At 37.0% G+C, this 16,311-nt stretch overlaps 2 protein-coding genes across 2 annotated transcripts in view; both read left to right on the top strand.

The window, feature by feature from the left end:
• LOC113065320 (G protein-regulated inducer of neurite outgrowth 1-like) overlaps window positions 1-4,242 on the top strand; it is a 9,448-nt gene extending 5,206 nt beyond the window's left edge. The window contains exon 2 of the mRNA XM_026236549.1: window positions 2,366-4,242. Within this exon, the coding sequence (XP_026092334.1) occupies window positions 2,404-4,242 (1,839 nt within the window). The 5' untranslated portion in view covers window positions 2,366-2,403. The remainder of the gene's footprint in view (window positions 1-2,365) is intronic.
• Window positions 4,243-10,103: 5,861 nt separating this feature from the next.
• Window positions 10,104-13,643, top strand: LOC113065384 (uncharacterized). The gene is made up of 3 exons (XM_026236605.1): window positions 10,104-10,495; window positions 11,613-11,782; window positions 13,052-13,643. Exons 1-3 carry the CDS (start codon window positions 10,339-10,341, stop codon window positions 13,541-13,543), a joined length of 819 nt encoding a protein of 272 aa, XP_026092390.1. The 5' UTR covers window positions 10,104-10,338; the 3' UTR covers window positions 13,544-13,643.
• The last annotated feature ends 2,668 nt before the right edge of the window (window positions 13,644-16,311 follow it).

Here is a 16,311-nt window from a genome sequence, read left to right on the forward strand (position 1 = left end):
AAAACTGATCTGGCTTTATTAAAATGTGTGTATAATCGCGTTCAATATATGAAGTCTAATTGAGTTGTTCAGATGAACAAAGCACAGGGTTTCTTGCCTAATTAGCATTTTAATTGTTTGGTCAGACAGTTTGTATATTATATTTTCACATCCATAAATCGGGGATTAACCTTTCTTTTACGGTCTATGGATTAAACGTGGAGTTGCTAAATATCAAAACGAGCGTATGTGCACAGTACTGTACCTATAACTGCGCTTTGCATTTTCGAGATTGACATGCTAAAATAGCAGATTAACCTAGTTTACTCTAATTCATTTTGTTCGCGAACAAGATAAGCTATGTGCCAGTTCATTTAATTCACAAACGACATGTATCCGTTCATTCAGTTCGTTCACGAATGACAAGTGTGCCAGTTCAGTCATTTCACTCACGAACGATAAGATCTCTAGATCTAGTTCAGACTCATATGAAACTTGTTCATGAAGGGCGTATTCGTTACTACATTCAACAAATCACTCTGTCACATCTCATACTCGAAGGCTATCGGCTCGATGTTGAGTAATTCTTTGACAGGATGAAACGGTTGTTACCCGGTTCACTGAGCTGCGCATGCGCTGCTTAAAGCGCCGCGCTGCTATGAAGGGAGGAACTTTACTGAACGAGAAATATGAGTCCGTGGATAACATGAACGATTTGTTCGCCTAAAAGATTCGTTCACCTAAAAGATTCGTTCAAGAAGAACGATTCGTTTACGAACGACACACCACTAGCACTAATGGATACATCTGGAACACTGGTTTCACGTTGTAGTATAGACTGTGGAAACAGAGGCTTCTGAAAACTATGGGAATCATTATGCAATGAAAATCATTATGTCTGTAAAACATACCAACAGACATGATTATGGCAATAACGTTAGTTGCAGTTATGTGCCATTCACTTACAAGCAGTTCTAACGATATTTACTTGCATGCTTTCATATTACGGTCCTAGAAAAACTCATAATTTACTCACACTGCTGTCCTGCGGCAAAACGAGGGTATAGTGATCACGCCAGTAGATGGTGAAATATATCCCCAAGAAAATTGGTCCTGCCAGAATAATTGCATGAAACTTGTCTGTAAAACCTCAGTGAGGTTTAAACATGCACGGTAAGGCAGATGATATCTTTGGACATTTCAGTGTGGATGATGACTACCTCATGGCCTGATTTAACAAACTTTAAGCCTCCTTTCCACAGCACGCGACATTTGTACACGATTGTCGCATTTCTCCCTCTCGCGGCAGGCGTGCTTGACTTTCAAACTGGTCGTGCAGTAGCCCTAACTGTTACCTTGACATGTTCACCATGGTAAAGTTAATCATTTGAATGAATATAATGTATAATGTATGAATACATCGTCACAAATCAGATTACCCCCTAAATAAAAACAGTAGGTTTTATGGGGCTAATCACGTAAATAATGGTTTAATAATTATTTCTGCCATAATTATTATGAACCACCATTTTACATAAATGATGTTGAAGAATAATGTCAAGGTTAACAAAATATAGGTAATTCTGACCTCGCACCGAAAGATCACATCCGGTCAGGCGTTTGCACACGGCCTGGTCGCAGAAGTTTAAATATTTGAACGCATCCGAGGCTCAATTTGGATCTGAATTTCCACATACATATGTGATCGGAACTCCACGCGGCTCTCGCACTACTTCTGGCCGCAAACCTGTATTTACCGTCTTCATCTGAAAATGTATTGATTTATGACGCACGGTCTGCGCCGCTAGAGGAGGCGGCCTCAAACTGCGCCTCGGCCGGAAAAAGCCGCGGTGAAAGGCTGAGCCGCTGCGGGAAGTGAAAGAGGCTTGCTGCGGTAAGAACTGAGGAGCGGGCTGGTTGAATGCCTGCTGGTGCTGCGATTCCAGCGCTCAAAGAGAGCCCGGTCTTGATCGGATCAATTGTGGTGTCAAGCGAAGCAAGCTTGAACTTTGCACGGTCTTTTGGCCACGACGTGTGGCTTGGCACGAAGAGCAGCTGTCGCGATGACGCTTGATGGTGCTCGACGGCCGTGTTTAATGATCATGGTCAGCAAAGTAACAGATCTGAGAAATCGCCGGTATGGATCTCCTTGTTGGAAGGAAAATTTCGTCTGTGATAAGATGACGGACAGCGCGAACCGGGATGCTGAAAACCGTCAATGAACAGAGATAGGTTCTGCTGTTATTTATACCTTGTCATGAGTTGATTACTGATTGGTCTCCACTTGTGTTAATCAGGTTAATGAACTGCGACTGTTCCTCCCGAACTTTGTTATAAAACAGCATTTAAAAAGGTTTAACTAAATCTGCTGTTTTTCTCTTCACAGGGCTCCCATTGTCATCTCCATCAACTATAATCAGTTTTATGGAATCCCGACCTGCTTTCCTTCATCCTCCTGGAAATAATGAGCCCAAGGCATGCAGGGAGTCCAAGCCCTCAAGCCAACACAGAAAGAGAAACCTCTCTCCTGGAACCAGGACAAGACTTGGAGACTCTCATGGCATTGATGTAAAAGCTAAAGAACCGGAGAGATCCACCTCAAGGGAATCCACCGGCCATATAAAAACACTAAAACACACTGCATTAGCCACCGTAGCCATTCCAGCCGCACATGCATCGAAAATACCCACCATGCACTCAACGACAACCAATCAGGTCACTGAGGGAATAGCTAACACACTTGCTACGACTAAACCAGGATTAAAACCGCCAACCAAAATAGTTTCACCTGAAGTGGAGGTCTTAAGTTTATCCGACCAAACTGGACCCACTGGGCCAAAACTGAGCCATGAGAAAAAGCTGCAAGCGAGTGCGAAAACATTTCTTAAAAGCATGCAAAAAACTGCCTCAGCATCTCATATCATGGGCTCCACAGACTCCCAGCAAAAGATGCTTAAACCGCCCCAGCATGCATCTCTCAAAGTGGACATAACCGAGCGGAATAGAGGACTTACAGGCAAAGAAGGACTGCTGTTGCGTTCTCCGAAAGATAAAATGATTGACACATTAGTGGAGAGCAAACTGCAACTGGGGACGGAAACGGCAATGGGGGAGCGTCCTCGGGGACGAGAGATAAAGAAAGGGAATGAGAGAGGAGGAGAGGAAAGAGAGGATGCTGTCCTTCAGGGACACGGTCTTAGAGGAAGTGATGTCATCAGGATTAACTCCAAAGGGTGGGAAGAAACGTTGTCTCCGTCGTCACACCGAGCAACAAACCCCTCTATCAAACAGCTAAGAGCGCAAGAAGATAAGACTGACGCATATGTCACGACCCAAGAGAGACACGCAGGAAAGAGTCAGAGTCTGTGGGAGAAGAAGGGAAGGGAGGAAGCAGAGAGAGAGGAGAGGAAGAGCGAAGCTGATACAATGGCGACTGAGGTCAGGAAGGATGCTATAATGAATGAAAAGGACTTGAAGGATGCGGGGACAATGACAGCTGAAGGTTTCCCAGGCGCTGAAACGAAGGATGTGGCACTGCAGGCGGATCTGCAAGCGGTGTACGTTGACGTCGAGGTCCAGGCGGATGTGGAGGTCTACAGCAGATCCACAGACACAAGTCCAGTCCACGGTTCTCAACCCCACCAGTTTAACCCTGAGACTGACCTCAATCCTAAAGTTGGCCTGCACAATGAGCTCAACCCCGACAGGAGCTCAGACTCTGATTGGCTGCCACTGGACCCCAAATCAACAGGAGCCAAGTCTAGATTTCTAGGTCCACTTCCTTTCAAGTCCTCCAATAGCCAGAAATCTCTTCAACACATCTGTCAAATAGAGATTGAGCTTCGTAGCCAGTCTCCTCTAACTCTTGGTTCGGTTCCTCCTCAAGTAACCATCAGTGAATTTGACACAACCTGTCAAGTCTCGCCTGGGATGTCGGAGGACTCTGGGAGAACAGCAGAGGTGGAAGGAGAAAAGGAGGAGAGCGGTGCACCTCAGGAGATCATTTGGGATGAGCAGGGAATGACGTGGGAAGTCTACGGAGCGTCATTGGACATGGAGTCCCTGGGATTTGCCATCCAGAACCACCTGCAGAGCAAGATCCGTGAACACGAGCGGCGTATCGGCACGCTCCGGAAGTCCATATGCCTCTCCGAACAATCGTTCGGAAAGGACAGGACGGGAAAGAGAAAGAGGAGCATCTTCAGATCGCTGTTTGGCGGATCAAAGTGCTGCTCGAAACCCAAACAGGAAGTGGAAAACTGACTCATTGTAACATAAATCTGTTTTGTAGATTTCAGTGCGACACTGGTGAAGGTATAGCAGACCTAAAAATGTCAAAAAATATGTAGGCTTCTATTACTCGACTTAAGATCTAGACCATGTTCAGAAGCTTAAGGTCTTGGAATTATTTCTTGCCTATGGCCTTGTCTCATATCGCAAGCTTGTTGTGAACTTAAGGTCTCATTGCCTACGCTTGTTCTTGACTATGAAGTGCATGAGACTGTAGAGTCTTCACTGTAGAGATGACACTTGTGGTCAAACTGGTGCAGGTTTTGGAAGTCTGGAATGTTCTTAAATGTCTCTTAAAGGGATAGTACATTCGAAAATGAACATTCTATCATCATTTACTCTCCTCGTGTCGTTTCAATCCTCGTAGTTTCTTCTATGGAGCCCAAAAGAAGAATGTGTACCAAAAAACAAAAAAAACAAAAACAAAAGTCTATCGCATGCCCAAAATGACCCAAAAACATTTCTTAAAATAAACTAATAGAGTTTTGGATGAATATGATTCATTTAAGGGTGAACTATCCCTTTAAGACTCATTTCCTGCCCCATTAAACACCAACTCATAGATGCTGTTTTGATTAAGTGTGTTCACACTGTTGGAGCGGAGGGGAAATTGTATCATTTAAATATTAAAATCGACGTGAATTGTTCATTATCATGTAATATTATTGAAAGATTCATGACACATTATTTTTGTACAGGCAAAGTTGTCTAGTGTCTTCACTCATGCACATACACACTTGACTCAATGTTAATATATTTATGGTAACATTTCAAAATTGTACTTTTTTAAAATAAAAAAAAATTAACTTTTGACTGAGAACTGCTATGAGAGCAGTTTCTGTATAACTCTGTTTTTAGGATCCTTGTGGGTTTTCTCAGAACAGTTAATGCCAGTCCAGCGGAGAGCATCCATCATGTTTGGTCTCTGTGGTCACTCACTTGCACACCTGAACAGCTTCAGGTTGTTGTTAATGCTGGTAGACGTTAATCCCATTGAAATAAATAACTTTTAGTAGGTTTATCACTGCAGAAATGCTGTCAGTGTGTGAGCGTCCTTTACAGATACATGATCTTCGGCTGATAATCACTTAAATGAATAAAATAATGTTTGTGATATTCTACATGATGTGATTTTTACATTTCTTTCAAGTTGAATTGTTAAAAATACCTTATTTTAGATTTTTTTGATGTGAGAGCTCTTTTGAGTCCTTGTACGGTGTATGATTTTATGTTATTTTTACCATAGCATCAGGACCTGACTGAATGAGGTCTTTGTGTTTTTGTGAGAGCTCTAACTCTAAGTGATGTCTGCTGAATATTTGATCTCTTCCGTGCGAGAGAGCAAGACGTTGATATTGACTTGAGAAGCGAGTGGGGACTAAATTTAGGTATCTTTGTTCTAAATGGTGTCTGAATTTGAGTCTAGCTTTAAATATTTCACTCGTTTTTACTCTATGTTCAGTCTGAATCATGGACCCTAGAGCATATTCCCTTCATAATTCAGTGAAATGAACTGTGCAACATATGATAGTGTGGTGTCTCTCTTTTATACACCTCTGTTTTGTTCTCTTTAGTGTTTGTCTGGCAGCACTCGGGCTACGTTTCTTCATCAGAACAGATTTAGAAATGTAGCATCGCTTGCTCATCAACGGATGCTCTGCAGTGAATGGGTGCCGTCAGAATGTGTCCAAACAGCTGATAAATACATCACAATAATCCACAGCACTCCAGTTCATCAGTTAACATCATGTGAACTGAAAATCTGTGTTTGAAAATGTTTCGATGGATTTGTTTCATACAAACACGCAGCTTTGCTCAATATGGATTATTGTGATGTTTTGATCTGCTGTTTGGACTCTCATTCTGACGGCACCCATTCACTGTTAACAAGTGTTGCCACAAGTCTTTGCTACCATGCAAGTGCTGCTGTTTCCTTAGAAAAAACGTAAATCTAATTGCAATTCATGTTATGTCTCCTCAGGAATGAGTTATTTATAGTGCATTAAAACGTCTGTGTTTTGAGTACTTGCTGATCTTTAATTCAGGACTTCTGCTGTGTTTACAGAAGAAACATGCTGTGATCCATCTGTGTGTGTATGAGGGAGAACGAGAGGCCAAACACACACTGGGAATGTCCCTAATACATGTTTAAATCAACCATATTTGGGAATCGTTTTAGTTTCGTTAATATTGGTCTTTAATTCTTTTTGATGTTCTACAGAGGCATTCATCATCATAAACCTGTTGGGGACTCGTGTTCTCAAATCAGTTTCATTTTTTGTTGGAATCCTCTGAGAAGAAACACCATGAAGATCCTTTGGTTTGAGGAATTTATTTATTTATTTGGTGTGTTTCATCATGCAACCAAACCAAATATGGTTAAGTTAGTTATATCATCAGAAATTATAGATCAATATGAAATATGAGATATTATAAAAATTTTGCCAAGTAATCACTCCCATTATAATATTTCTTGTTTCATTATGGTTTGCCCCAAGAACACATAAATATGCAAATAAGATACAGTGTACATTGAATAAAATATAGGTGTTACAATTGAATAAAGGTGTTGCAATTAATTAAATATTTTAACTGTTTTCATATAATGTACATTATATATATACATATCAAAAACCTTTTTTTTATTTAAAAACAACACTTGTCACTCATTACAAACAATACATGAATGTGTGTTCATGTTTTTAAAAACGAATAAAAATTCGAGACAATTAGTTTTTTTATTCAAAATGTGAATATTATAAATACTTTAAAATATTAAATTAAAAAGCAGTATATAGCTATTTAACATTAATTGACATTCTTCTCAGACATTAAAAAACAACAGAAAATGTTTTATAAACTTGCATTTAACAAATATTTTTTACAAATGTCAAAATGTGAACGACATAAACAATTTTTTAAATATCTTTGAAAACATATATAAGTTAAAATGGGCACAAAATTACATTAAAAACCTTGTAACAATAGTAAACCCTTTAACATTAATACTTCTCACACATTACAGTGAATATATAAATAAATATGAGCACGTGTTTTTAAAGACTATTTAACTATTTAAAAAATAAAAAAATGTGAATATTATAAAGCATAGTTTAAATATATATATTTAAAAAAAGAAAACTAAATTAAATTAACAATCTGATAAAAACAGTAAACGTAACATTATGTATATTAATTAACAAACAATAGAATGTGTTTTAAAAAGAAACGTATTTAGCAACTATTCAAAAAAACAAAATGTGAATATTCTAAACAGTACTTTAAATATTTGGCAACAATTAAAATGTAATTATAAATCTGGTTAAAACAGTAACCTCTTAACATTGATTCTTCTCACACATTACAAAAAAAATTAAAAAGTTTTTTTTAAAACTGTGAATAAAAGGTATTCAGGTATATATATAGGTATTTATCTTTTTTTTTTTTGTTATTAAATGAAAAAGACAAGAAAAGGAAAAGTACTGGTGTTTGTAGGTTAAGTGCAGGCGAAAAAGATGAGTCTTTAGATGTTTCTTGAAAATGAGTAAAGACACAGCTGTACGAATTGAGATTGGGAGGTCATTCACCAGCTGGGCACAGTCCAGGAAAAGGTCCGTGAGAGTGATTTTGAATTTCTTTGGGATGGCACCACAAGGCGTTGTTCACTTGAAGAGCGCAAACTTCTAGGATTTAACCAGTGAGTTTAGGTAAGTAAAACTTTTTTTTACTCACCTTTATTGTAGCTTGCCAAACACTAAAATATGGAATATATAAGAACGTTATGTATAACACCAGCAAAAATGCTGCTTGTACTATGTAGCCTACATTGAATTGAGTTTCTGTTTTGTCACTCTTCATCACACACACATGTATTAACTGGCTCTAAATCTCTTCTTAATACAAAGTTGGTTCTTAATTAGAATAATGAAAGTATCTAAAGTTCTGTTAATCCTAAAGCAGTGAAAACTCAGTCATCTGAATCAAATTATTCTCGATCCCCGCTTGAAGTTCCGATCTGAATCAAATGATTCGCTATCGATCTGACTCAAATGATTCGCGATCCGCGCTCCGAAGTTGCGATCTGACTCAAATGATTCGCGATCCGCGCTCCGAAGTTCCGATCTGAATCAAATTATTCGCGATCCGCGCTCCGAAGTTGCGATCTGAATCAAATGATTCGCGATCCGCGCTCCGAAGTTCCGATCTGACTCAAATGATTCTCGATCCCCGCTCGAAGTTCCGATCTGAATCAAATGATTCGCTATCAGCGCTCCGAAGTTGCGATCTGAATCAAATGGTTCGCGATCCGCGCTCCGAAGTTGCGATCTGAATCAAATGCGATCCGCGCTCCGAAGTTCCGATCTGACTCAAATGATTCGCGATCCGCGCTCCGAAGTTCCGATGTGACTCAAATGATTCTCGATCCCCGCTCGAAGTTCCGATCTGAATCAAATGATTCGCTATCAGCGCTCCGAAGTTGCGATCTGAATCAAATGGTTCGCGATCCGCGCTCCGAAGTTGCGATCTGAATCAAATGCGATCCCCGCTCGAAGTTCCGATCTGAATCAAATGATTCGCGATCCGCGCTCCGAAGTTGCGATCTGAATCAAATGATTCGCGATCCGCGCTCCGAAGTTGCGATCTGACTCAAATGATTCGCGATCCGCGCTCCGAAGTTGCGATCTGAATCAAATGCGATCCGCTCCGAAGTTCCGATCTGACTCAAATGATTCGCGATCCGACACAGAATTCAGACAGTGTGAACGGGAAACTGAAGTCACTTCTCTTCTGTAATTTCAGGACGCTCCCATCGCTTGTCTCTCGTCAAATAAATCTCGATCATAAATCAGATGAGGAATATAAACAGCAATCCTCTCGTCATGCTGAGCGATCCAGTTACAGTCTCAGTCTGTGTGTTTATGTTCTCAGATGATTTTTTAATATCAGTCGGATGTTCTGCTGCTTCGGGTTTATATTACAGCGTCAGAAAGAAACAAAGTGGGGTGATGTGAATGTGTTTGTGTGTTTTAGAGGCTCATGTTCAGTCAGGCGATCCATCTGTGAGGGAGATCTGTCAGATGATCTGGGCTTCTAATAATCAAGCGAGTGTATCACTGGTGATGAGGAAACAGATTTAGATGTTTCATTTATATACGCTCAAAACTAACAGTCAGCACTACTCTGTCTCATATGAAATATCTCAAATAATCAGCTCATTATTGTAATAAAATACATCATTCATCATTATATCTAATATGATGTAAAAATATGTATAAAATTGATTTAAACTCGGGTGTAAAAGTGTCAAATATACTGAGAATGTCATTCAAATCACTCACATAATAACTCAAATCTGTCAAAATTCCTAACGACAAAATGAGGATATATAATATTTTTGGATGAAATTAAATTGAATCCTAAGAATCTTGCAAAGATAAACTCCACAGTTTGATATAGATTTGGTCTAAAGTGTTTTTATATATTTAGTTCCTATAGATTAGTGTGATTTAAACTCAGCACACATCGGAGCTTCAGGAGGTTATTTTACTGCCGCTGAGATACTGTTAACATGCTTGATATTATTTTGAATTATTTTAGTTTGATATTTTCTGTTTTCATTTTGGTGTGTGTGTGATTTTGTGCATCTTTAAGATGTCAGTTTTACCGATCATAAACATCTTAAAGACCTCTTCTAAACGTCTATTTGACATCTGATAGGAAACGATCTATAGATGTATTGCAGGTGAGCAAATACTCTATCAAATACGTCTTGAAGATGTAATGCATGCATCAAAGAGAGTCTCGTGATGTCCGTGTGCTAGTATCAGGGTTAGATGATGGAGTAAGAGGCTGAAGCAGTGTTTCTACACACTCCGGTGTAGTAGGTGGCGGTATGTGCGTCTCACGAGTGTTTGTAAGCCGCCATTACTCTAACAGAAGGAGATTTCCAGTCTTCCGATCCATTAAGCTCGCGCTGAGTTGCGTCGCTGCGCTTGTTTACGCGTCCGTGCGCGCGCGCGCGCTTCCAGCGATTATGTAAAGTGACTCGCGAGCGCAGATTCACTCGCGATGACTGGACGATTGTGGACCCCCGAAGCAGAGGAGACGCTGATCGAGCTCTGGCAGGAGTCTGCGTGTCTGTACGACATCTCCTCCGCAGATTACCACAACCGAGAGGAGAAGGACAAGCGCTGGAAGGAGGTGGCCGATGCGCTGCAGATGCCCCGTGAGTTCAGCCTCGAGCCAGCGCGCGCATCCCTCGGAGAATCAATGTGTGTGCACGAAATACATGTTGACTTCTGGATGGATCTTGCTTATTTAAACCTAGTGGCAGAAGTGAATTAGGCTAATAAAATATCAAGGATTTATCCAAGATGTGATGTAGGCTATAGTAGCCTAATCTCTACCATGTCAAATTGTCTCAAAATCGAATTAATTCGCTAAATTATGGAACCACCTGTATGCAATTATGCATATGCAGGAATGCATTGATGATTTGCATGGGCTGCCAACTGGAGTGAGATTTGAAAGCATGGGATTTAATACACTAAGTTTTGACATGGTTTCTTCTTCCCTTTCCAAACTTAAATCAATGCCTGCAAATATCTTAAACTTGAGCAGAAATTCATTTACCCTGCAAAAAAATAAATAAAAATGCATGTCTTCCTCAGTGTTGATTCCCAAACCTCCTTCTCGAGATATGCTTTCTTCAGATGCCAATTTAGACGTGAATACAATTGAGTTTTAAAACAAGAACAAACGTTTTTTCTTTTGCGTGGATTTAAGTTGATTTTTGAAATGTTTTGTTTTAACCAGACTCACTTCATCTTGATCATCTTCAAGAAAAAAAGAAGTGTTTTATCTTGCTTCAAGTAATTGTGTTTTGATTTAAGAGTCTTCTGATGTTTGCACTTTTTTAAATATATTTTTAATTAGGTTATACTGTAATATTTTTTGACAGTAAAATGAGTTCAAGTGTAATGAGATCTATTGGAAATAGTTTTCAAACACTGAAGCATTGCTAATACAAGACCTTTACATTCATCTCGACGCTCTTGTTACATACAGTCACTACTAACTTTACCTGCATCTACTAGCTTATATTAAAATCTTAGAAGTGCATTACAGTTACTGTTATTACAATCTAGTTTCGTGCATGCATTTTATGATGCATTAAAACATTACGCTCTTGCTGTTTGCACACACATGCATTTTGAAGTTGTAGCTGTTCAATTTGGTTATGAAATGGAATTATGTGCATAACTGTAATTTAAGGTATGCGCTGCGGAAAACATCTGTTTGTTGCATTAAACAGTGCACACTTTCTGTCTGTAAATGCTCAGCTGAGGCGGTGGCGACCAGGGTGGCGTCTCTGAGGACTCAGTACGCCAGACTGAGGAAGTCCAAATCCAGCCGGAGCGAGAAGAAGCCCCTCACGATGAGGCAGCGCTGGCTCCTGAGGGCCCTCGACTTCCTGAAGCCACACATCGTTCATCGGCGAAGCGAGAACTCGGTACGTCCACAAACACAACCAAACCTGATGTGCATGGAGCTCACTGTTGTTTTCCCCATTTGAACTTGTCTTGGTTAAATGGGTGAATTTATTTTAATTATAAATGTCTATAATTAATCACAAAACTTGTAGAGTTTAACCCCAAAGTAACACTTTCACTAAGGTTCCATTTGTAAACTTTATTCAAAGCAATAACTAACAATCATTTTGTTACAGTATTTATTAATCTGTTAGTGTGCAGTAATCTGTTTTCATTTTAATTAATAAAAGCTTTAGAAGTATTGTTTTAATTTTTGGTTTAACTAATGTTGTGAAGTAAAATTAACAAACTGTAAAATGTTAACAACATTTATAAGCCTATAAATGATATGTTCTATAGTAATTATTATTAGATGTATTATTAATTTATTAAACGTTTAACAAATTTTATTTTGAGGGAATTTTTTCTTGCCTGGTTTTCATTTTTTCCAATTTTAATTTTTAATTTTAATTTTAATATTTTGTAATCAAAGCATACATAATCAGTTGATTTTCAAAACGTATAAAGCTCAATGAAATTATATTATTATTATTATGGATATATAGTATTATTATTAAATGTATTGCTTATTTATTGCATTTGGAACAATATGATATCCAGATATATTTTTCCAAATTCAGTTTTCAGTTGAAATCTTTTTTTTATTTTTTATTTATATATTTTTGTAATAATCAAAGCATGCATAATCAGTTGATTTTCAAAACGTATAATTTAATAAAACTATGTTATTATTTTTATTGATAAATATTATTCTTTATTATTAAGTTTAATATTAATTTGGCGGGATTTTTTCCCCCATGGATTTCATATTTTTCCAAATTCAGTTTTCAGTTTAAATCTTTATATATATTTTATATATATATATATATATATATATATATATATATATATATATATATATATATATATATATATATATATATATATATATATATATATATTCAAAATTTTTTTTTTTTTTTTTTTTTTTTTGTAATAATCAAAGCATGCATAATCAGTTTATAAAGTTCATTAAATCTTTAACAACTGTATTTTTTTTCCGGAAACTTAATTCGATTATTTCTCTATTTATGATTTCATGCAAATGCATTGCCATTGAAATGAAGGCATGAATCATAAACAGGTGAATCTTTTAAACGTTCAACAAATGAAAACTGTGAACTACTGAACTGTGAGAGTCTGGCGTGAGTCTTTAAGACTGATCGTGTCTGTTCTTGCTCTTCTTGTAGCTGGGCTTGCTGTCCTCTGATAAAGCGGAGGACGCTCTGGACGAGTCGGATGAAATGTCTCAGGAGACGGATAAAGAAGTGGACAGCTTCGACTCCATCAGTGTGTGTCTCTCCCCGACGCCTGACACTCCAGACACCGGCATCCCTGAGGAAACAGCCTCGTGCTCTCCGTCTCCCCGCAGCACATCCGGCAAACACCCACGCTCCTCCGAACCTGACATCGAGCTGCAGAAGCTGGAGGTGCTGAAGCAGATGTCCGCTAAGGTCCTGGAGAACACGTCTCTGGACGCCGCGGCGGTCTTCTCCAGCCAGGTGGCCCTCGAGTACCGTCTGCTCCGAGACCCCAGCGTCCAGATGCGCGTCCGCAGACAGATCATGGCTCTTCTCTACGAAGCACAGGATTCAGAGAGACTTCCCCGAGCGTCCACGAGACACGGACAGAGAGTGCTCAAAACAGAGGACGACGTCACTTGGATTAACACTAACATATAAATTAGAAAATTGATGTTTTTTTACATTGTACTGAACTGTTTTTCCTGTAGTGGAGGCTTTGAGATAATCTACATGTGAAGTAATAAAACTCTCCAACTCTTCATGTGTGTGTGTTTTTGTAGCTGTGAGATTATGAATAATCAAACCACTATTTGAGTGTAAGTATAGCATCTGTCCAGCAGGTGGCAGCACCGTGTAAGTGCGCAGCTCGATAGACGCTGAAATGCCCCCGAAAAACATTAAATTCATAATGTAAAGTTAACTTTGAAAGCAAGATAAAGCCTTAGAAATATATGCTTTGATTTACTTATTATATATGCATTTTATTTTATAATTTGGATTCACATTTTTATGTTTTTTTGTACCTATAACAAAATATTTATTCTTAATATACAAATAATTTTAAGCAAAATAAAACCCTAAAAATATATACTATAATTTACTTACTATATATGCATTTTTATTTGAGAATTTGTATTCATATTTTGTATTTATATTTTTATGTACCTACAACAAAAAATGTATTCGTGATACAAAAATTATTTTAAGCGAAATAAAACCCTTGAAAGGAATTTTACACCAGGATGTAAATTTATAGTAACTTTAAAAATAATGAAAACACATTTTATATATATATAATTTTACTTAATATAAATTTGAACATTGTATAAGTTTAAAAACTAGAAATTTAAACAAATGCATATATTTTTAATTAAAAATACATTTAAATAAATGATGTATGCATTACGTCTACTGCAGTTGAACTGTGTTACTGTCTTACTATATATCATTTTATCTTATATTTATTTCTTTTATTTCAGGTGATATTTGTGTGACCAGTTGACTTTCATTCACGGTTAATTATATTTCAGTCCATTTGTGTGGGGCATGTTGTCACACGGGAAAATGAAAAAGGTAATAAAACTTATTGTAGCATTTCTAAATATATATTTTCTGTGTAACAACTAATGTTTTCATTAAATAAAACATATAGCCATTCTGTAAATCATTAATAAAATTAATAGTAGATAATGAAATGATTAATTAGACGTATAATTAGCCTCTACAACTAACAATAAATGACATTTAAGTGCTAAAATTATTAAACATAACAGAACTATAAATATATATTTATATATATAAAAAATATATATATTTTCTACATTGTACCATACAAACATTTTCTAATTTTCGTGCTAAAATAAGAACTTAAATAAAAATAAAGCTAAAAAAAAAAGCATATTCAAAAGTACAGCGCGAAATTACTAAAATAAGTATGAAAACCGAAAATATAAAACTGAAAGCTAGTATTAATAAACATAAAACTATATATGCTATAATACTAAAATAACACTGTGTGACAACTAGCCCCGGTGAGATTCAGCATTGATTTCTGGAAGAACACAGCAGTCTTCTTTGAGAGGCCGGTTTTACATCACAGTGATTCGTGCGTCAGTGACAGGAAGTGGACGTTCTGACAGGAAGTGCTCTCTCATTGTGATGGAGGGATGATGGGAAGGCGGGATGCTTTGACCTAAATTCACACTCGTGTCGCAGGGAAAGGTGCCACTTCCGGTTTTCTCTCACATCTGCTCATTACAGAGCATTCAACAACACCATCATTTACTTACATTCACTTCTTCTCTTTCATCTCAGAGCTCTTCTGTCTCTCATCCTCTGTCTTTATCTCTCTCTCCCTGTCTTCTTCATGTTTTCTAGTTAGTGTTTCTTCTGCTCTTCTTTCACAGTCGCAAATAGTAGATGAACAACAACAAATTAGCACTAGATTTTCCTTTGAGAAGTACAAGTAATCCTATATTTGGTCACTTTATGATTGACAGCTGTCTTATCAGTGTAAGTCAATGGGAGATTTTAAAATGTAACATATTTACAATTGTCTTTCTTTTTTTTATAAATATAATTTCATTTGTAGGTGTGCTTTTTAATACATTTATTTGTATTTATTTATTTAAAGTTGATCATAAGTATATTTATCACAGTAAATAAATAGCACACAGCTGAGATTGTTTATAAATAAAATTTAAATAAATCAGATAAACAAGCAAAAAAAACTAAACAAATAACACAGCTGCAGCAGATATTGTTTATAAATAAAATGAATACAAGTATATTATATGACAATAAATAAATAGCACAAAGCTGCATTTTTTTTTATAAATAAAATGAAAATAAATCAGATAAAAAACAAACTAAATAAATAAATAGCACACCTACAGCTGAGATTGTTTATAAATAAAACGAATATAAATCAAATAAATGAACAAAAAAAAACCTAAAATTAAATAAATAACATAGCTGCAGCTGATATTGTTTATAAATAAAGTGAATAAAAATATATTACATAAATAAATAGCACACCTACAAAGGTTTTTATACATAAAATGAATACAAATTAATTAAATAACAACAAATCAATTAATAAATAACACACCTATAGCTGAGATACTTTTTAAATATAAATATAGCTTAGACTGTAGGCATACTATCTATTTTATTTAATTTATTTTTATTTATTAATATAATTTCAGCTGTAGGATTTGTGCTATTTGAGGACAGTAGGTGTATATAAAATATAAATATATATTATAAACGTGAATTCATGCATTTATTTCCACATATAATAACCCCTGGATATATCCAGACATAAATGCTGTTTTGTGAAGGTTTTGTCGCTAGTAAGTGAACAGCTAATTCCCAGCCAGTCCTGCGAGAGGAACAGAAGGTTGGGGAAGTGACTCAGCGGCTGG

The sequence above is a fragment of the Carassius auratus genome, chromosome 48 (genome assembly GCF_003368295.1).
Source record: "Carassius auratus strain Wakin chromosome 48, ASM336829v1, whole genome shotgun sequence".
Lineage (NCBI taxonomy): Eukaryota > Metazoa > Chordata > Actinopteri > Cypriniformes > Cyprinidae > Carassius > Carassius auratus.